Source organism: Mytilus trossulus, chromosome 1 (assembly GCF_036588685.1).
Source record: "Mytilus trossulus isolate FHL-02 chromosome 1, PNRI_Mtr1.1.1.hap1, whole genome shotgun sequence".
NCBI lineage: Eukaryota > Metazoa > Mollusca > Bivalvia > Mytilida > Mytilidae > Mytilus > Mytilus trossulus.
The window spans coordinates 12246051-12268378 of record NC_086373.1 but is presented as its reverse complement, the minus strand read 5'-3'; the positions used below and the strand labels follow the sequence as shown (position 1 = coordinate 12268378).

Genomic DNA, 22328 nt, shown 5'->3' with positions numbered 1-22328 from the left:
ATAAAATTCAGTGAGTCAGGCAAACTTCTAAAATTGAGAAAGCAAAAAGGAAAACAACCAGTGAAGGATTTCCATTTTTATCATCAATGACAATACATGTATATACTTTTTCGCCAAATAGTGAGAGCAAAAACGTAGATTACCTCACTAATACACTACACCTGGCTACAAAGTCAGTGTTGTATCAGTCATATCTTATGCTTTGGCAACTACCTGTCACTGAGGTTTGAGTCATATTTTCTAAAACTGTTAAGCTATGGGGTACCATTCACAAAATCAAGAATATGTAGAAACATATCTATGGCCAAAAAAACAGAAAAATATTCAAGGGCAAATAGTCCAGTTAGAGGTCTTTTTATTGGGTGTTAATAGAAGGTGCAATATTGTCATAATTCTAGTCTCTAAAATCATTTCCCTTCAAAAACAAGTCATTAAAATTTCAAATACATATAGCAATAATGTTGACAGCTGAACAGTTCATGTTCGGTGTTTCCCTTCACAAGAAAACATTACATCAAACCAAATAGAATTTCAATCAACAACTGATCATTTACGTAATACATGTTAAAAATGTCCTAGTATCTTGGGCATAGTTGTTGACTAGTAATAACAGTATAAAGTGGGCGTTTCCCAGGCTTTAATGATGTAGGGCCCATAGACCTGTGTAATTATTTTCTTGTAACTTGTTTATTATGTGTACGTAGAACTGTTCCATTTGACATCATCCAAAATGTCCTTGCTAAACATATAAACAAATCACATAATATACTACAAGGATTGCCGAAAGGCATGTTCTTGTAAATCGTCAAAGAAGACAAGTTGACAAAAACATCGTTTTACATCTTGTAACCTATCGCCCAGGACAAAATGACAGTGTACTAAATCTATCTTTCTCTGCTGACGAAGCATCACATGCTAGATTTCTACGAAAAAAGGTTACGTGGAAAGCCATATTAGTCCACATTTATCATGTGACTGTGTAAGTCAAGAGGAAAACAAATTAGTCCATGTCATGTGACTGTAATACATTCAATACATTGATCAAACTATAAAAATGTATACATGGGCTTTTAGGAACGTATTTAAGATTGCAATAAAATTTCCAATTTGAAACAACAAAAAAGTAGATCTTTTTGATTCAAAATTTCTTATTCCTTTAGCAGTTTTTCAGACATTTAACTTCACGGAAGAAGTCTTTTACCTGAAATGTAAGCAAATTCGCCTAAAAAAATTGTCATGGTGTGTAATTTGTTCTTCTATGACCTTTTCATGATATAGAAACCCATATTAATGGATTCAATTGTAGTCCACAATACTTGTAATATAAACAATAAAATTGAGAATGGAAATGGGGAGAATGTCAAATAGACAACATCTTGACCAAAGAGCAAAAAGCAAAACACAGCAAAAGGCCACCAACAGGTCTTCAACACAGTGTGAAAATCTCACTGCCAGATGCTGCCTTTAGCCGGATCCTTAAAAACTGTATACCATTTCAGCAAAATTAGACTTAACTTCATAACACATAAATAAACCAAACCTGTTTCAATCCAAATCTGTCCAGTTGTTTCTTAATCAGTTTTTAATTGTTTGCCAGTTTTTCCCAAAATTACATGGGAAGATAAAGTTTCTGTTGTTGCAGAAATCTTGTATGTTAAACAGCATCTTCAGATCATATTAAAAGCATCAAAATTGGGTTACCTTTTGTTAACAATCACTTAGTCTACATTGAATATGCATACAAGTCTCAAATATTATGACATGTATTCAATCTTAGCTATCAATGTTTGGCAATGGTTATAATACCTGTAGAAGACTGTTAAGTCTCCAAGAGTTTTATCCATTCTGAGAAGTCAATATTTTGGCAATGATTGTGATGTCTGTGTTAAACTGTTAGAGACCTAAATATTCACGTTAGCTGTTCCCTTATGATTATAAAATTTTGTTCAGGTCTGCTTTAGTATGATTCTTCTTTGAATGAACCCATTTTAGTATTTAATGTCAGTATAATGTGATTAAATCAGTCATTTGATATTAAACTGAAGAATTTTTCAAAATTTTTAATCATATTTTTACAATCAAGGAGATCCATTTTGAATGACAAATATGATCAGAAATTTTTTGGTTTGTATCTTAACATACTAATACACATATATAACAATTTGTGAGTCAACATAACTTAATAATTCTCATGAATATTTCATTGATAAAGAAATGTACATATTTAGGGCAGGGACGTCCCTGGCATATTTAAAAACATATTAAAAAAATATTGTAATTAGATAGTTAGTTATGACTATTGTTTCTTCATCAATAACTAATAAATTTGATATATAATGCCCCGCCTTAGCTTACACATGAAAAAAGGCCAAGATGATTAACTTTTATTTGATCTATTTAAACTTCAATATATTGGAATAAGCTGAGGTTTTTTACTCTGATTCAACAGCTAAAACAATGCACAATTTTAGTCATTACTTTTAAAATATCATCCTTTGCGTAGAACATTTCCATTGCTTATACAATAACAATTTTTTTTCTAGTAATGTGATAATATTAAAGCGCAATATGCAATGATCTTACACCTATAAGGATGTAACCGTTTGATGGATTACGACAACCGCACATTTTTATTTTACCTTATACAGCTTGAAATAGCCATGGAACACAAGCCAATGAACTTTATACAAATAATGCTATTGGTACCATAGATACTAAAGGTAACATAGTTCAAATCTGCTGCATATTATTGCAATAACAATCTGAAGAGCAGAGAAAAAATGTGCTCTACCCCACAGCAACAGCAATTGTTTTTAATTTGGAACACAGATCCTTCCCAACTCCTGTAGTGATAGCTCTAATACTGTGTGCAATGTGCACAATTGGCAATCAAAAATCACAATTGATTGGTGCCAAGAAACTTTGTAATGATTTCAGTAAGATTGGTCATCTGTAATCAACAGTTTTAACTGTTGAAAGACAAAAACAACTAGGATGACGTAGAAAGAAAAGGTTAAAATATAGAACTAAATGTCATATTATGCATGCAAATTACTAGTAAAGATTCTATTCATTTAAAAAGTTTCTGAATTTTAACATATTTAAAAGTCATTGTTTTCAATCAAATTTTAAAACAATAAAAACAATTATTTTTGTAGAATTAATATCGAGGAGTAGTGTGATGTACCAAGTTCATACTATCGTCACAATGTTCTAAGTTTGATGGATCACAATACAGTGGTTTTGTTTATTTTTAATAATCGTTTTACACTTCCACAGAATTTAAACTGGAACTTTTGTTTACTCCTAATCAATCTTGGTAGAGAACTTTTAAAAAACAAATCTGTTTTAAATATATCTTATTCTCTGTACCAGTAAGAGAAATCCAACAGTCTTATTATGTCTCTCATGTTTTCATAACACAGCTAATACATATTAATCATATAACAGCTATAATACTTCCTCTTTAAGGTGTTCAGTATAATCATAGGTAGAATACTGACGTGGTTGGAATCTTCAGGGTAGAAATGGAATGAGCCAATAAGATAGACTTCCTTATTTACATACAAATGACACATTTTAGCAAATCTTGTAGAACTGCTGATAAATAAAACCATTGGTTAGAGAGTGTCAGATGAACTAGGTTATTTTCTTTTTATAGAATTGGAGGGAAAAATTTCTTCAAATCAAATAGGAGAGAAACAATTCATCAGTATTTCTGCTTTCAGCTATTAATAAAGTAGCTACTGAAATATTTCAAATAGATATTCAGTGAAAATTGTTACCTTATAATATGGACAAATTTACTTTAAGTAACATAGCATTTTTCTGAACACAAATTTGATTTATTATAACAGGCCATAAAATTGAAAACTGAAATTAAAATAATAATAAAAAATGTGTGATTGATGCCTGACTTCAGTTTTCCTGTTTCTGGCTTCTCAATACATGCACATCTTTGGAAAAGAATATGATCTGCAGTATAAAGGATAAAAGCAAGCGAAAGACTGTGACCTATGGCTAGAAGGCTGAATAATTTTCCATTACTTCACCATAGTATAAGCATTACTAGCAGTTGCTTACTATTTTCCTGTTTCACACCAATATAACAATAAACATAGTGTTCTCCCCCTACTTACTCTAAATATATAATTGCATTTATATAATTAGAGTAATTAGAGTAATTATAATATATATCATAATTATATAACAAAGGTTAAATAATACTATGTGCAGAATGCGTATATCAAAATTTATAATTTATATATATACCCCAAGTATTTACAGGCATATATTTATAGTTATATAACAAAGGTCAATTAATGCGGTGCACAGAATGCATATATCAAAATTCATAATTCATATATATACCCCCAAGTATTTTCAGACGTAATAATTCAGTCAGAGTTAGATGGGACATTCTGTGAGTGTGCCAACTGCATGACTGCATGACGCAATCTGTTACACCCAGCAATACAGATCAATGTACTGTTGAATAATGCAGACATTCTTATAACCAGCATCTCTTGACAAAAATAATCAGATTTGTATCAAAACATATATAAATCAGAAGGAGAAACTATAACATATATATCACAAAGAAGACATGTGATGTCTCCACAAAAAAGATATGCATGCATTGCTTCTCTTGATTGCAATCAACAAAGCATACTATGTCTTAGAATAAGAGTATTGAACTTTCTCATAGGGTCTAGGTCATGACATATTTTTGTCTTTATCAATTAGCTTTCTTATCAGATTTATTTAAGGTGTCTTAGAAGCTTGGTCCAGTTGTACTAAACTGTTTCAGTTTTAGACAATGAAACCATGTGTAATCTTAACTCTACTTCTCATCATTGAGCTGTGAGTGACTTGTACTTTTTTTTAGCCATCAAGTAATCAGATTTATAAGTTTTCAGCTGAGTCCACTTGTACTAAAATAATTCAGACAACGAAACATCATCTAATCCTAACCCAATATTTATTCTCATCTTTAAAAATTCTGTCATAGTCCCTAACCATCAAGTTTACTACTACAACTGAATCAGCCATTACCAGACCCTGCATTTGATTCTAATTTGTTTGAAACAGACCTCATTTAAGAACACTTATTTACCTGTTAATGAACTGGTAAATAGATATTCTTTAATTATGCATATTGTATTACCTACGTACAGAATTTAATTAATGACAAAACTATTTAATGAATTACATTCTATAAAAACGTGGAACAAGTCATTACATGGTACATCTGTCATGAAGTCTTGTACAAAAGGGAGTTGGTCCACATAAAGAATATTGGTGTTTTGACAGCCATAATTCTGTTATTATGAATCGTATTTGAATGTTTTGGTTACAGTGCTCGCCTTTTTGATACAAATCATTTCAACATGATGGAACGACCAGTGTTTTTAAAAAAAATAGCAACTACTGGTACACTGTGACAATCCAAAGTTCCATCATTTGGTCCCTAATGCAGAGTAGCCTCGTTGACAATCTTATCAAATCATTCTTTAATATTGAGCACTTAAGCAGATGTCTGGTATTTCTATGTCTCCTACTCTGCATGGCAGTTTGGGGGTTGGGAGAGGGGATGATTTGTTTGTCCATTTCTCCTATACAAGGATACTATTTGAAAAGTCTTTGTAGAATCGCTAACTAGCAGTGCATGAATTTCACTAATTGTGTATAGATTATAAAGATCCAGTATGAAAAATTACATAACAAGAATGTGTCCAAAGTACACGGATGCCCCACTCCCACTATCCTTTTGCATGTTTCATGGACCCTGAAATTGGGTAATAATCTAATTTGGCATTACAATTAGAAAGATTATACTATAGGGAACATATGTACTAAGTTTCAAGTTGATTGGACTTCAATTTCATCAAAAACTACATCGACCAAAAACTTTAACCTGAAACTCCCACTTTTATTTCTATGTTCAGTGGACCGTGAAATTGAAGTCAAAAGTCTAATTTGGCTTTAAAATTAGAAAGATCATATCATAAGCAACAAGTGTACTTAAAGTTTCAAATTGATTGGACTTCAGCTTCATCAAAAACTACCTTGACCAAAAACTTTAACCTGAACAGACGCACAGACGGACGCACAGACAGACGGACGAACGAACAAACGAACGAACGGAGCCACAGACCAGAAAACATAATGCCCCTCTACTATCGTAGGTGGGGCATAAAAATAATAAAATATCATTTGATTACAGTATATGAAAAGTTCTTTTGTTTATTTACCAAATTATCAATAAGAGTAGACATGAATAAGACTTTTGTATTTTTTAAATTTGACTACCGGTAAAATATTTAAATGCTGATCAGATATTCATACATGAATATGTCCATTGTAAATGGATGCCCCACTTGCAATATCATTTTCTATTTTAGTTGAAATTGGGGGTAAAAACTCTAATTTAGCATTAAAGTTTGAGAGATATATTATATTGTAGGGAACATGTGTACTAAGTTTCAAGTTGATTGGACTTCAAATTTATCAAAAACGGCCATGACCAAAATCCTTAACCTGAAGCATGACGGATGAAAAAAATAATGGATGGAGAGATAAAAGAACAGACAGAACAACTAACAAACAAACTAACAGACAGAAAAACAGATACACAGACAAAAACACATTATGCTGCTAAGTGGGGCAAAAAAATGCCGTAAAATGAGTGTTGTAACATTTCAAATTATTGACAACCAAGAAGTTGATACATGGCACATGCTGCAACTCAACTTTATAAAGCTGCAGACCAAATTTTAAGATATATCCCTTCAATATGATCCCAGAAAACTTTGACAGAATTTTCATTGTTATATTCAAACAAACAGCAAACAGAAAACATTTTGAAAACTGTTGAAACACACAGACAAAACAGTGATATATGGTACCATAAATTTTCTATGCTTCATACACCACAATCTCAAACAATGCAAGCCATACAGGCTAGGAACATGATCTAAACATTCCCTGTATTTTTTCCAGCCAACTGATGACTGTACAATACACCTGCTTTCAGGTAAGTCAATGTCAAGCTGGCAAACAACAGCTGATCAGAGTTACACATAGTATGTATTGATCCTTAGACTCGGATGATGTTTTGAAAAACAAAGTTTACATGTGATTTCAACATATGTTAAATAATGTTTATTAACTATTAAGAGATTGGGCAAAACTTGATTGGTTAATAAAATTTTGAAATTTACAGTTTTAACAGGAATAAAAAGTCATTTCTATGTTGGTCACTATTTATGATGTCTTTGACTTTCGGTATCTATGACATCAGGAAACATGAGGTCAATTCTATGTCCTGTCAGGGAAAACCCAATTTCTATCACGTGTCTCAGACTGAATACTTATCTTATTGAATTAGGAAATACTGGAAATAACCTTACTAGACAAAGATAGAGCAAACTATATACGTCTTGTCATCAAATTCCACAGCGGAGAACTGTCTTATCTTCTTGACGTACTTTAACATTCTTAAAATAGGGCTTGTCTAAGATTACTAATTTGAATCACAGTTTTAACAGACTATTATTTACGAAAAGCAAAATGTTCTTCATTCCTCTGTATCTTTCTGTAAATAAACAGCTGCGCCATATGCACAACACTTTTTTTCAAGCAGCAAGTACCATGTTTCTAAACACAATTGTATCTTTTACCAGGTTAAATGAGGAAATGCTTCAAAAAGTCTGAATTCAACAATATTTTCATTTGAAATAGTTATTGGACATCATTTCAATTTACTGGTACAAATAAAGCAGTGCAACACTTTAATCTTGTTAATTAATAACTATAGTACAATATTGGAAATTTTATCGTACGTTTTTGCTTAAAGAAATTTCTTATTATGCTGAAATGGCATGATTTCCCCCTATAGCTCTTTATTAGTAATGAAAAGTCTTGTTATTGCCATTATAAAACTGTAACTGTGTGGTTACACTTTTTCACTATATATATATGTTTTAATAAATCATAATTGTATTGTATAATGGTCTGTATTTGATCCTTGATTAAATATATGTGTTATGTGGCCTATGATTAGGAAAATAAGAGCATTGTTTTTATATTGGAATAATTCTGCTAAAGATTTCAATATCTGCAGAATGTATGCAGTCCAACCGCCTTCCCAAAACTGGATGTAAGTTTCCATACCTTGGAAAACAGGCAAAATCTTTTGATTTTCAATAAATTTACTAATTCCAACAAAATTAATATAAAACATTCAATAAAGTTACCAGTAAAAAGTTATTACCACTTCAAGTTTCTATACATTTATACTAATAACATATTATATGTAACAAGTGCAGAACAAATATAATGCTTTCACATTAATGAAAACAGCATTATTATTTATGATCAATTTCTGATATAATAATAAGGAAAACAATATACATATTTATGAGTTTACTGAGTTTGTTGTCTTCTCTTGACAGGACAATAACCTTTTTTTGATGCTTTTCCAACAGTTTAAGCATACTAATGCACAGCATGAAGGATTTTTGATAATTTAGTATTAAAAGTTCTTTGTCCTCTTTCACATTAGATATGGTAACTGTTGGTAGAGGAACTTTAGCCACAACAAAATTACAGTAATTTTAGAAAGTTGATACTTTTATGAACTTTTCAATATATAATTAGTCAACTACTGTTACTCCATACCCAAGTCCTTATTAATCAAATCACCTTCAAAATAGTTCTACTTTTTAGGCTAAATTTCAACTAAGAACTGTGTGTAATTGATTTTTTATTTTTGGTGTTTTTAACACCACTTTTAAGCAGCGCATTTAGGCTATTTCATGGCAGTCAGTTTGTTTGTTGTTTGGTTTTTTTTTGGGGGGGGGTGGGGGTGGGGGGGGGAGAGGCACCTGGAGTGCCAGGAGAAAACCACAGACCTTCAATAGCTTTACTGACTATCCTAGTCAATTAAAATTGAAGTCAAGTGCCCCCGAAGGAGTGGGGTTCGAACTCACAACCTCAGTGTTGACTGGCTAGTGATTACAGTAGTAACTACTTAGACCACTTGGCCACAGAGGCCTCTAGAAATGTGTTTAAGAAGCTGAATATTCCATAAACTATCAAGTTGAAAATAATACTATGGAGCAAAAAGACAAATATAAGAATTACAATTTACAGGTTAAAGGATCACCTGCAGTCCCTTTGAGTCGATCCTAATGTTTAAAATTTATCATTTTCACCCAATTAATTTTCATCAAAGGTATAAATCGTGCTAGAATATGTAATACTGTATAATTTATACATATACAAATCACCTGAATTAATCCAATTATCTATCATTACCATATGCTATTACCTAAACCTAGCAGTCATTAGCAAATTGTGGAACTTTAATTACAAAAATTTATGAAATAAGTGGTACTAAGTTGAAGAGTCAGGATGACAGCTTCAGTTCAGTTATTGATCTTCAAAGTTGTGTGGCACATCATGCTTTTAAAAGCTTTAATTTAGTTGCAAATGAAACCTATTATTAAAAAAAAAATAGCTGCACAAAAGTATTATGGACACAAATGAGTTGTGGCACAAGAACTAAAATTGATAAAATTGAGAAAGGAAATGGCGAATATGTCAAAGCGACAACCACCCGACCATCAAACAAAAACGTGGTTTATATAAGTTTAAACAAGCTGATTCCCAGACTTTATATACACAAGACTTGATTAGAATCAAATCTTTTAGTGCATTGAATGGTTGAAACAAAGAATTGAGCATCAGACAACAACAATGAATGTGAAAACTCAAGACAACTTCATTCTATGGATAACTCACCACTGTCATCAATATACAATTTAAATATAAGTTTAAAATGCAATTGCATAAAATCTTGAAACTGATTGTTGGTGAAATGGTGACCAATACAACTAGGATGATAAATCCATAGCTGAAATCTGCCTTCTATGGCTTGCTTTGAAAGGAGAGTGAACTTTGGACCAGTTTATGTCCATTCCATATCTTTTCTGATAAATCACTAACTATATACATATCATGAATAAAATGTATTGACAACATAGGTTCTTTTATAAATAATCAGTATTTAGAGATCATGTCCAAATAACAGATCTAAAATTTAACTAGTACATAGAGGTTGGTTTGAGGTTTTATAAATGTTCTATATTGGTTAATATAAATGGTAGATGCTAACCACCTTTATTGTAAAAACATCATGAAATGGGTTAAAACAGCCTTGAAATGTCAGAAATATTGATGTGCAGTTAATTGATTGCTTTCAGGAAATATGACATTAAAATATCAATTATGTGAAATTGATCTATGTCAAATTATAATAAATTATAAATGATTTTTATCGATCATGATTTTCAAATCTATAAATATAAAAGTAATGAGATGTTGTATGATTGCCAATGAGACAACTATCCATCAATATTAGTATTCCTTACTTTAGGAAATGAAGAATTATGTTATAATTAGCAGACAGAGTTCTTACATGTAAGCTGCAACTGAGGACTATGCCTAGTAGGCATGTCAAACTATTGACAATATTTAAAGTTTGTGAAATTCAGCTCTTTAGTTTCAAAGAAGCTGTTTTCTCTTATATTTTTTTTAAACTAAGCTTTTTGAGACAGTCATCTTGGATTTCAGTTCATAAATATAACTAAAAGTTTAGTAGAGGACCATATTATATTTCTTTATTCAGTGATTTCTAAAAACCAAATAAAACTTTTAAAATTTCAATCAGGATTTATTAATCCCATCAATAAAAGTTCTTGTAAGGATGCAAATTAAAACCCTGCTGTTTTAAGTTATGTTTGGTCCAGTAGTTTCTGAAAAGAAGCTGTAACCATCAAAAGGTTTATTACATATATGGACATTGATACAAACAATACCCTATGGAAGATTATCTGGTCCTTCAATGATGCAATCTACCTCAGGACTCTCCTAGAAGCTTCTTATTTTATTTTTATAGTGGGCACATTATCAATTTTTCTTTAAAATGATTATTTCTAGTGTTCCCAATTGTAATTGTCCTTTCTGACCAGATCAGTCTAATAATATAATTCAAATGGTTCTGCAGACAAATAGAACAAAACGTTTAGAAGCATCAAACATGTCTTAACCAATAAGTTAGTAACACATGTATGCATATAACATGTTTCAAATATTTCAGGTTAAGCATAGATTAGATTTATGAAGGTTGTTTTCAGATATTCAGTACAAAACCAATAACATGCTATTACATGTGTTTGTATTTAGTATTAGATGTTAATTTTTACTACACGATTTATATACCAATCTGTTTTAGTCAGGTATCAACTTTTCATGGTTTCAATACCTGATAATTAAACAACATGCACACACATGTATATAATTACAGTCAATTAAAAAAAAATGTAAGCAGGTGATGAATCAATAATCATCCATATTTACATCTCATCATCAATGTAGGCTGACTTTTAGTATTTCATTTATTATTGCTAGCCATTTATACTTGATACAATAGTTAATGTTTATATATCTATATAGGTCCTGCTTCAAAGAGATAAGGACTGTATCTTACATCACAACCATAAAAGTGACCCCAAAAACAATCAATGGATTAACAATGATACTTGGACATTCTCAACCCTCTTTTTCACTGTTGGACATCACAGTTTGAGATTGGAGAGTAACAGTTAAATATCTGCACACAAAAACACTGACAGCCAGATACAAGTAGTGTGAATTCATTTTATAGTGCTTTGATAGTTACAACCTAAGGCTATACAACATGTATAAGATCATACAATATTCAATACATTATGAATCGTTACTAATGTATGATTGGTCTCCCATTCTGACCTTAGATGTACCAGTATTATAAGTCTATCTCTTGACCAAAGTCTCAAAAATCTGATAAGGATGATAATCTACATATAACTAGACTAAAGAATTTCATAAATAAATGAGAACATTTGTCAATGTTTGTGCAATTCGTTAACCTGCATCTTTGCCATGCTACAATTTTTTTCACATAAATCCCATTCAGTTTTGTTAAATTTAGAAGTTTCATAGAAGATGATAACATGAAAAGTTTAAAACAAGTGAGTGAACAGACATTAAAGATGCAATGATGACAACAGCTTGATAGGTCCTTTGATCCAGGTGAGCTAAGAGTACATATTAGAAGATGTAGTATGAGACTAAGAGTGCCAATGAGACAACTCTCCATCCAAGTCACAATGTGGAAAAGTAAACTATTATGGTCAAAGTATGGTCAAAGAAGCACATAAAATGCAAAAAAATACCATTTACATGAAAGTTAACACCAGACACTGTCTAACAAATTAAAATGTACAAAACTAAGAAGGTGTGTTATAACTGTCAAAGAGAAAAACATCCAACAGTGACCAAATGATGAAGAAACAAGAAAATATAGGTCATTTTACAGCCTTTAACTATGGACAAAAGGTACATTCTTGTTCACTGGTAGTATGAGTCTAATCTACTGCTTAATTTATGCGATCAAATATTTGTTCAGTTAATAAAGCAAAGAACAGATGGATAAGAATACATCCTACTTGATAAATCACCTTCCTGAATTTATCATTCCACTTGTACTTTTAACAGGAATAGTCCCAAATATTTAACAACCCAACAGACCCAAATATTTAACAATCCTATTGACATATTGTTTAGTGGTGTAAATTTAAAGAAACGACTTGGTCTTATCTCTTTTTCCAGGTGACATAATCTTAACTTTCTAAAACAACAAATTCTTAAAACATAGACTAAAGAAGATTTATACTGCATCAAAAGAAAGCTTGTAGTTACTGAAAGCAAACTCAGTTTCCTCGTTTGAATTGTTTTACATTTGTCATTTCGAGCCTTTTATAGCTGACTACCGTATGCAGTATGGGCTTTGCTCATTGTTGAAGGCCATACAGTTACCTATAGTTGTTAATTTCTGTGTCATTTGGTCTTTGGTGGAGAGTTGTCTCATTGGCAATCATACCACATCTTCTTTTTCATATATCAAAGTACATATGTTCTTAAAATCCTCTCGATATAAAATTGTGGCCTCATTTAATTTTAAACACTTAAGTAGTCTGTATAAATTGAGCTGTATTAACATGATTCTTTAAAGGTTTACTATTAAAATTTCTGTCTTCAAAATTCAAGAAAACTTATAATTCACTTCAAAATAAACAAATTAACTAGAAAGGAAATTGTTCAAATATTTTGACATTGGAGTGTCAATGAAGGAAACATTTGTAATTTCATAGTTAGATGGACAAACACCTAATTCAAATGACAGAAACACTAATTAATTCTTGTTTGTATGTACTGTCTAGGTGTGAAATAATGTCAATACATCAAGGGAACAAACAACTTAACCTTCACCTTGGTATTAAAACAGCCAAGGTACTTTTATATAAAAATAAGAAGATGTGGCATGATTGCCAATGAGACAACTCTCTACCAGCGACTAGATGACGTAGAAGTTAGCAACTTGCTGTCTGTCACTGTCATCAATACTCAATCTAAATGTATATCGTATTTTCTGTTTCATAATAAAACTGTAACTATTTCTGTATCTTATCTTCATGGTAAAAATAAGCAGCTACGTCAGTAATTGTTTTCATTAATGAAATCCTTGACCATGTTATTTTATTCAAGCATAGAGATGGAATCCTATACAGTAATAACATTGTATTTTAAATTCAGTAACAAACAAATGGCTGGATGCTTGATATTTTCTCCTATGGTCAGAACATATATTTATATTACAAGTATACTTATTTTTGTGAAAATCTGTAAAATAACTCAAAATTCGATTCATAGAGCCTTTAAAAATAAGGCTATGCAGACCAGAAATGAATCTCACTACTGGACCAGGTTTCAACTTTAAATCATCCCCAATCACCTGTATATAAACACATACAGATAATGCTTTCAATGTTTAAAAGAACTTCTCTAATTCTATGGAAATTTATCCCTTTCTGAACCCATTGTATAAAAAAATTTAATCAACGTGTGGTTGCTGGTGATCTCAAAAGATCATTGGATGATTTTCAGGGTCATGACCTTTTTAGCTAACCGGATGAATCAAAATATGATAACAGGTGTTAATGAAAATGACAACTTCGTGCAATGTGAAAGGCACTCGAAGGGGATTTTCCGTAAACAAAAAAAGAAAATGTCTTTTTAATCATTAGAGAAACAGATTCTTACATAGTTACTCTTGGATTATCGGATTTATCCAATCTCGATAGTTAAATTATAAATTTTTAAAGTCCTCGCCGAGGCGGCTCGGACTTTAAAATTGATAATTTAACTATCTCGATTGGATAAATCCGATAATCCACTGGTATCAATGTAAGAATCTATATATAACCCCCACCCCTATCCAAAACACATATAAAATTTAATTTTACAATAATGCTTCTGAATCAGTACATTTTGTAAACCTATCTGAATAATTTTTTAACCTTCTGAATAGAATATTTGTTACCTAAGCAGTAAAAACATGAACAATGTTTTATGCCCTTGTTTGTGATTTCTGTCAAATTGTGATTTGTCAAATAGTCATAAATATAGTAGAAACATATTCATAGCTGTCACTTCTAGACATATTAAATGAATATTTTTTTTAAAGTGGGCAAACACTCACCTTGCTCTTAATTACAATAAAAGTAAATTAATAACAAATTTTTCAGATGTTATTTTTTCATGCATTATGATTTTGACAGATGATTTTTTTAATACATTTTAATCACATTATCATATAAATAAGAAGATGTGGTATAAATGAGTGCCAACGAGAAAACTGTCCACCCAAGTCACAATTATTATCTTTTTTAACAATTACAGGTCAAAGTATGGCCTTCAACATCAAGCCTAGCAAGCTGTAAATGGCCCCAAAATGACTAGTGTAAAACCATTCAAAAAGGAAAACCAGCAGTCTAATCTATACAAAAAATGAGAAATGAGAAACACTCAATGAACTACAACAAACAACAACCGCTGATATTACAAATATTACATGCATATTCAGGATATGTCACTTGACTTTACCTGCCTTATAATAGTCAATTAAAGTCAACATGCTCACTTACAAGGTAACAGTTGATAACATAACTAGAAACATTATTCAGTCTATAAGCCATCTGTGATTGCTTCTACTCCAAAATGCTATGTGTATATCTGGGAAGAAGCAAATACCACTTTTTAGACCTCAGTTTAATGAAGCTCAGGATCAAACTAACAAACTCAAGGACTAGAAACAGTCATAGAACTATGGTCTAAAAAATAAATGGTTGGATGAATTACTACAAGGTTTTATGAAAACTACATAAGTTACAACTGATTGTTTATCCTATAACCTTAAGGCATTGTGAAACGTGATGCATACAAAAGGAGGAAACAGGTCACATTTTAATAATAATTGACAAAATCCACTGTACAAAAAATCTTAAAGTGTTTTGGAATGAATAGATTTGCAATGGCAAGGCTGAAGATGGGTTAATATTATTACTAATACATAAAAATTCAATATCTAGAAACATTAACAAAACAGTAAACACATGCTTTATTTTATCAAATCATAAGAAGTTCATATTTCCAGTACAAATCTATTACTATTGAAAATTTTCTATTTTCAGAATTCTGTTAGCAGTTTTACTTACAACAATAAGGTTGTTATCAACAAAATTCAAAACTAATGAACATTCTAAGATACAACTGTTAAATATAACAGAGATAACCGTTACAATCTTTTTCAATAGTCCCTTTCCTCCATAATGATGCCTTTTGACGCCACCCCCTTTACATCATAATGACGCCTTTCGACGCCTGTGTAGTGCCTCATTTGAAACGTATTACCTAGGAAAAAACTTCATCAGACTTAAAAAGAAATGTATCTAATATAAAAAGGATATTCATGAGAACATCTGACTGGAATTTCATTGATGAAAAATTTGTTTTTGAAATGCGAAATGTATGTGAATCAAGTATGTAAAAATAAAAATTTCATGGAGGAAGGGGTTTACTAGGGCCTTTTATCATCATCTTACCCTGCTACTGATGTTGTTGCTCTTGAATCTTTATTCCTCTTGAGTTGTACAATCAACTATGTTTTACTGAGATGTAAAGTTTTAATAAAAAGCTATGTCTACTGCATAACGTGAATTACATGTATGAAAAAATGTCATAGAGTTCAAATAAACTCATCAGAGATACATTTTTGTATGCCAGACATGTGTTTCTTCTGCAAAAAATATCATCAGAGATGCTCAAATCAAAAAGGTTAAAATAATGCAACAGATCACTCTGACCACCTACAACTGATTACCCATGGTTAGATGGTACAAAGCATTTCAAGTGAGCAACATTCCCTAAATTTCTTTTCATCCAGAACATAACCTAATTTGAGGGAGACAAAAATAAATTTGCAGTGTAGTCACTACTGATAATTCACAATAATAAATGCACACATAAATTTCCAAATTTATTAAAAACAAGTTATCCTTAGGCTTGTTATTTGATGGATTAAGATACTGCTATTTTTGTCAAACATTTTCACGATCTATCATTTCAAATTGATAGTTTATCAATATATTATATAACTTTTCATCAGAAAAGATTGGTATTCTTCAATTTAAAAATTATGTACTATTATTATTACCTAATGTTTATTTGCAAAATGTGTATTTTATTCTTAACATGTAGTAGTATGAATGGCAAGAATTGCACATTATGTGGAGTTGAAACACTAAAAATGGTGTGTCTGCTTCAATATCTGAGTTATTTTAAAAATATCTTTGAAGCTTAGGTCAAGGTCATATGAAACTTGTCATATGTATTTGTTTCTTTTAATGAATTGATATGCAAACATTGTTAACCTTCATGGATAATCTCTTCACTATCTAGCTTGAAATAGGGTCAAGGTCAAATGACACATCAGCTTTGAACAATTAATTTTGTTATTTAAATCTTTGGTGAATAGTTAACCCCTTGGCAATCATGTAAAATATCCTTTATTGCATATCAAATTATTGTTGACATGTAAATACATCTACTAAGAAACAGTATCTTGAAATTTAAATCCAACCATTAGAAAGTAAAACAAGGTCAGCACCATATGTCAGACAGACACATATTTCTTTAAACAATCCATATATAACAAATAGTGTTGATCTCATTAATAACTAAGAAAACATGAATTTGAAAACAAAATCAGACCACTTATCATTTAGACAGTGAAAATGAGTTCAAGGTCATATGACATTTGTCAGACTAAAAAATGCTTGAAAAAATTATCATCATAACAAATTTTCGTGAGCTATCGTGCATGTTTTTGAAGAACAGACATGATCTAAAGACCTAACCAGAGCATTGGACCATCAAGATGAGGCCAAAAAAGCAAACCTTAATAATGTAAAATATAGCTTATTTTGAAAACTTAACCTAATCACTGGAGTTCAAAATATGGCCAAGGCCATATGACAAATGACATATTATATACTTATAACAACCAATCCACAAAGCAAATAGAACAATGTCATGCATTAATTTCAGAACTAAACTTTCATTTTGCTAGTAACATATGGTAGGCATCAAATTAAACATATAAGTTTTATATATGCTAAACCTAATATGGTTTGTAACGGAAGTATTGCCCTCTAAATTAAACATAAAATAATCTACCAGCTGCTATCAGCAATATCTGATCAAACTGCAATTTATTTGGTCTAATTATTGGACAAATAAAAATGATAAAAGTAAAATCTGCCTTGTCACCAATAGGTCAACAAACGAACTTGCTCTTAAACAATCTGCTCAACAACCAATGGGTTAGGGTTTGAGTGTATAGGATAGAGTGCTTGCTACTTTTTTGGGGTTGGGGTTTGTGCAAAGAGTGCTTCCTTTCTTTCACAAAAAATTACCGGTAAATATATAGAGAGAAACTGCATTATTTACTATGATATACCTCCCCCACCCAAATAATGGCAAGAACAATATACCAGACTGTCATTATTAGATCAAAACAACAAGACATATACATACATCAGTTAACATATGCATATGAAATATCTCTTTAATATTCAAATGTTGATATTTACTGGTAATGAAAATTAATGATTTCATATATCAAACCTTGACTGGGACTTTTATCTAATTATTATGCCCTCTAAATAACCTTTTTACTTTGTTTCTAAATAACCTTTTTACATTGTCTCTAATTAAACAAGATATCTCCTCCCATGTTGTCATAAAGTAAGGTCGTAATAAAGTGTGAAAATGAACTCCCCCATAATTGACCAAACAAGAAGTGCATACTAATAAACACAAACAACTTGGCCTTGACAAAGCTGTAATAGTTGTAAAAGTACTAGATAGACTTGTCAAATGTTGACATCAAAATTGTCATAACATACATCAAAGCTGTGGTCAGTCCACTAACGACAGAGACATACACCCTCTAGGGACAGGTACTTACAACTTCCTAGATATCATAATTATCAACGACAATTAATAAATACACATCTGACAACATTTGAAGAGTAATGGCACCAACGATTTTATTTGTATTTTATCTATACTAACATAACAGGTTTTGGTGGGGGATTTTCTGGGAAATAAAATTATACCTTAACAGACAAAGTTATTATCCTAATGCAATAAAAAGGTATATTTAGGTGGTACCTAACACTACAAGGAGATAACTCTGTAAAGTCAGCTAAACGTTTTAATTACGTTGTGTTGTTAAGGGAATATTAAGCTTCTCAATGATCAAAATTACTGTTTGTCAAACTGCTATATAAACCAGTGTATTTTTTCTGATAAAACGGTTGGTTCAAATTTTTTGATTTTTTTTATATTTTTGTCAAAGGGTCAAAGTAAATAATTTGAAAAATTTTTATGAAAATTAAACGAGCCAAATTAATTTTAGTGAAAGTGTTGGGTACCACCTTAAGTCAAACACTACAGGAAAAATATGATAATTGATATTCAGCATTTTTCCACTTATCATTTCAAACAATTTTTGTTTGACTTTAAAATATATAAAACTCATTCCCTGAAAATATAGCATCAATTCATCTCGATTGCAACCACGATCATGTAACACAGTGTGTCTATCCCTTTGAAGCATAACGCCCAAAACAACTGTATTTACCAGGCAATTAACAACATATTAGCATTCATAGGAAGGAAAGAGCCATCTTTCTGAGGAAAAAAACAAATCCTATCTGACACTAAGGGAAACTACAGAGGAATACTTATCATATTTACAATTATTTCTTTGTAAAGGAAACAGAATTTATAATTTATGCCCATGATTGACTTATATTTGATTTTAATTAATCAACAAATTTACATCTTTGCATTAATGGCTTGTCACAGCCTTGAAATTATGTAATTATATATACCACCTATCTATGAAATGTAAAATGACAATTATGTTTTATTGGGTTCCTGTTGTACCTGGAACTACCATATAAGGTCTGAAATGTAAATCAGGTAAACTTGTCTTACAGGTAAATATAGTACAACTGATGTCTTACCTTGATCGTGGTGTCTTTAAAATAGTGGTTGGTTTCCCAGAGATTCAAAAGCTGGAAATAACAAAGCAACAGGTTTTAACAAAATAATTAGTTTCTTTAATATACATTGATGCTTTGTAAATAAATTGAAATTCTGTCATCTTCTGAATTCTTTTCAGATCAACCAAATTTACAGCATTTTTAAAGCTTTTCTCTAGAGGGGTTTACAAATTCTAATTCAACAGCATTCAGAAGTGTCCTTGCTGCTTTATTATGCATAGATTGTACTCACTACTAGTTCGAGCAACTAATATATAAACTATAAACTTGTAACAAAAAATTCAAATCAAATGAATTTCTCTGATTCTCTGGCATTTTAACCATTTCTAGACATACTGTCTACAATAATTTAACAACAAAGTCACTACTGATGATCCCAGAAGATGATTGCTTGCTTTAAGGGTCATAACCTTTATGAGCTCACTGGATGATATACTGAACCGCCATTCCATCTAAAGCTTTGTACATTAGGAACGGGTTGGATGCCAATGGCTTTAAGTGGACAGGTCTTATCTATTCAAAGATTTGCTACAAAATTAACCAACTATATTGACAGAAACTTGGCCTCAAATGTTAATAAGGTAAACACATCACATGATGCACTAGTCTCCTCTCAGTTATGAAATCACATAGACAGAAAGCTGACAGTTGGATTTAGACCTTACCTGTTTTTAGTGTAGTAAACACAACAGGGGTCCAGCTTAACTGGATGAAATCAAAAGGTGTTCAAGAAGCTTTCAACTTTGTAGGAAGTGGTAGGCATTCAAAGATAATTTATATACATCAAAACTCAAAAATTTATCATTACCCATTTCTGGCCAAGGCTCAGACTTTAAAATTTAATAATTTAACTTTCTCAATTGCATAAATCAGATAGTCCACTGGTACCATTGTAAGATGTGTATGTGTTCATTGAAAAAAAACTTTCTTGCTGAAATTTCAGGTCGTAATTTCAATATTTGGTTATATTTTACCTTATTCAGTTTATTTTTCCTGCTTTCCTCTAGACCAATGAAAGATTTACAAAATAATGGTATTACAACTTTCTCCAAATTTTCTTTCAGTTCTTCTGCATTCTTTCTTTGGCTATAAAAAAAAGTTTACGGAATATAAATTTCTTACATGTATATCTTGTCTATATCATCAGAGATTAATAACCAATTCATGTTATGTCATTAAAATTTCGATTTCACCTGACTTTTTGACATGATCTGGTATAATATGTGTATTAGCCCCGAACCATTTAATTTACATAAATTTGTTTGTGAAAAAAAACATATGGAGCTGTAACTCTCCACAGATATTACAAATGTATTCAGAAACACTATGCCTGGGTTAATCTTGAAAATATTGAATTCATTCTGTTGAGAGAAAGTATCATAAGGTCTTATTAGATCCATGATCAGACTTAACCTGAATAACTCCGTCTTTATATTCTGCTGATCTACAATAACTCCTCAAGTCGGAGAAAATCAGAAACAGAGGGATTGAATTATTCAAGTTAGATCAGGCTTTGTTCCATAGTCATTTTTCTGGATGAAGTTTTGAAAGTATATCAAGAAACAAAAGGGTTTTATTTAAAGTATGGAAATTCTTTTTTTCTTTGGAACATGGCTAACCTATTTCTTCATTTGATACTGATATCAGAGTGAATTTTCCAGATTAAGAAATGTAGGATAGTGCCTAACCTTTTGATTGTCAATGATGCTGTTCAAAATATTTGTGCATGTGTATCTTTTTTAGTTGAGTGTGGGGAGCATGAGAATGTATGGGTGTCAATCAGGGTTATGATTTGGGTTAACTATATCAGGTTTGATCTTGAGCAGATTTCATTGAACTTGTAAAAGAAAAATCATTTTTTGTTTTACTCTCTAAAATTTTCAATATAGTATGTGATTATATAGTTTTTACTGTTGGCAAACACAATTAATTTAAGATATACATCCACAATTTACTTGCAAAAAAGGTCAACTAGAACTGAGTTCAACAAATAAGTTGGTATATAGGACTACTGAAAGGATAAAAATGGTCTAGACTGAAACAGGTGTTCTAGGTATATACATCTTACAAAATAATGTCAATTTCCTTGTACATTTTGCGCAATTTGGGAAAAAAATATCGTCATAAATTTAACAAGGATTGACAAAACAACATGTCTTGCTAGCTTTAATATTGAAGTAATCTTAAAGGTCACTGAATTAAGGAAATGCGGTCAAAATCAAAAGAAAATTTTCTGATCAACATGACTTAACCTAGAAAACATTGTTAGTCTGTCATATTTTTAAGAGATACATGCCTTTTTCAAAAAACCTAAAAACTAACTACTGGATATTAAAAATTAGGTTAAAATGGTCATAAACATGTACACCTCACAGAAAATCCAAATATCAAATATTGTTGAATTGCTATGTAAAGCAACTTTGAACTAGGCCTTCTTTACAAGACCACTAGAATTTGAAACTGCTGTTTAAATGACATATACTGCTCATGGAAACAGACCTATTACTGAAAACTTAAAATAAAGTTAAACTCAATACTAGAGCATGATAATGAGTTCAATGTCAAATGAAAATTACTGACTGACAAGTTCCTAATATATATACCCTCCATATGCATGATGGTTACCAATGTTAAATATGGGATACAGATTAATTAATTGTCATTTTTGTTGTAAAAGTTTTTTTTCAATCTTAACCTCAACAACTGTCCTTTCAAGCCAGCCAACCAAGCAAACATTTAGATTTTTGA

General features: G+C 31.0%; 1 protein-coding gene across 3 annotated transcripts in view; it reads right to left on the bottom strand.

Annotated features, from left to right (window-relative positions):
• LOC134715395 (calcium homeostasis endoplasmic reticulum protein-like) overlaps positions 1-22328 on the bottom strand; it is a 68862-nt gene that overhangs the window by 31229 nt on the left and 15305 nt on the right. For all 3 annotated transcript variants that reach the window (XM_063577557.1, XM_063577564.1, XM_063577551.1), the window contains exons 7-8: positions 20555-20666; positions 19542-19592 (exon numbers count right to left, since the gene is read on the bottom strand). In XM_063577557.1, the coding sequence (XP_063433627.1) occupies positions 19542-19592; positions 20555-20666 (163 nt within the window). The remainder of the gene's footprint in view (positions 1-19541; positions 19593-20554; positions 20667-22328) is intronic.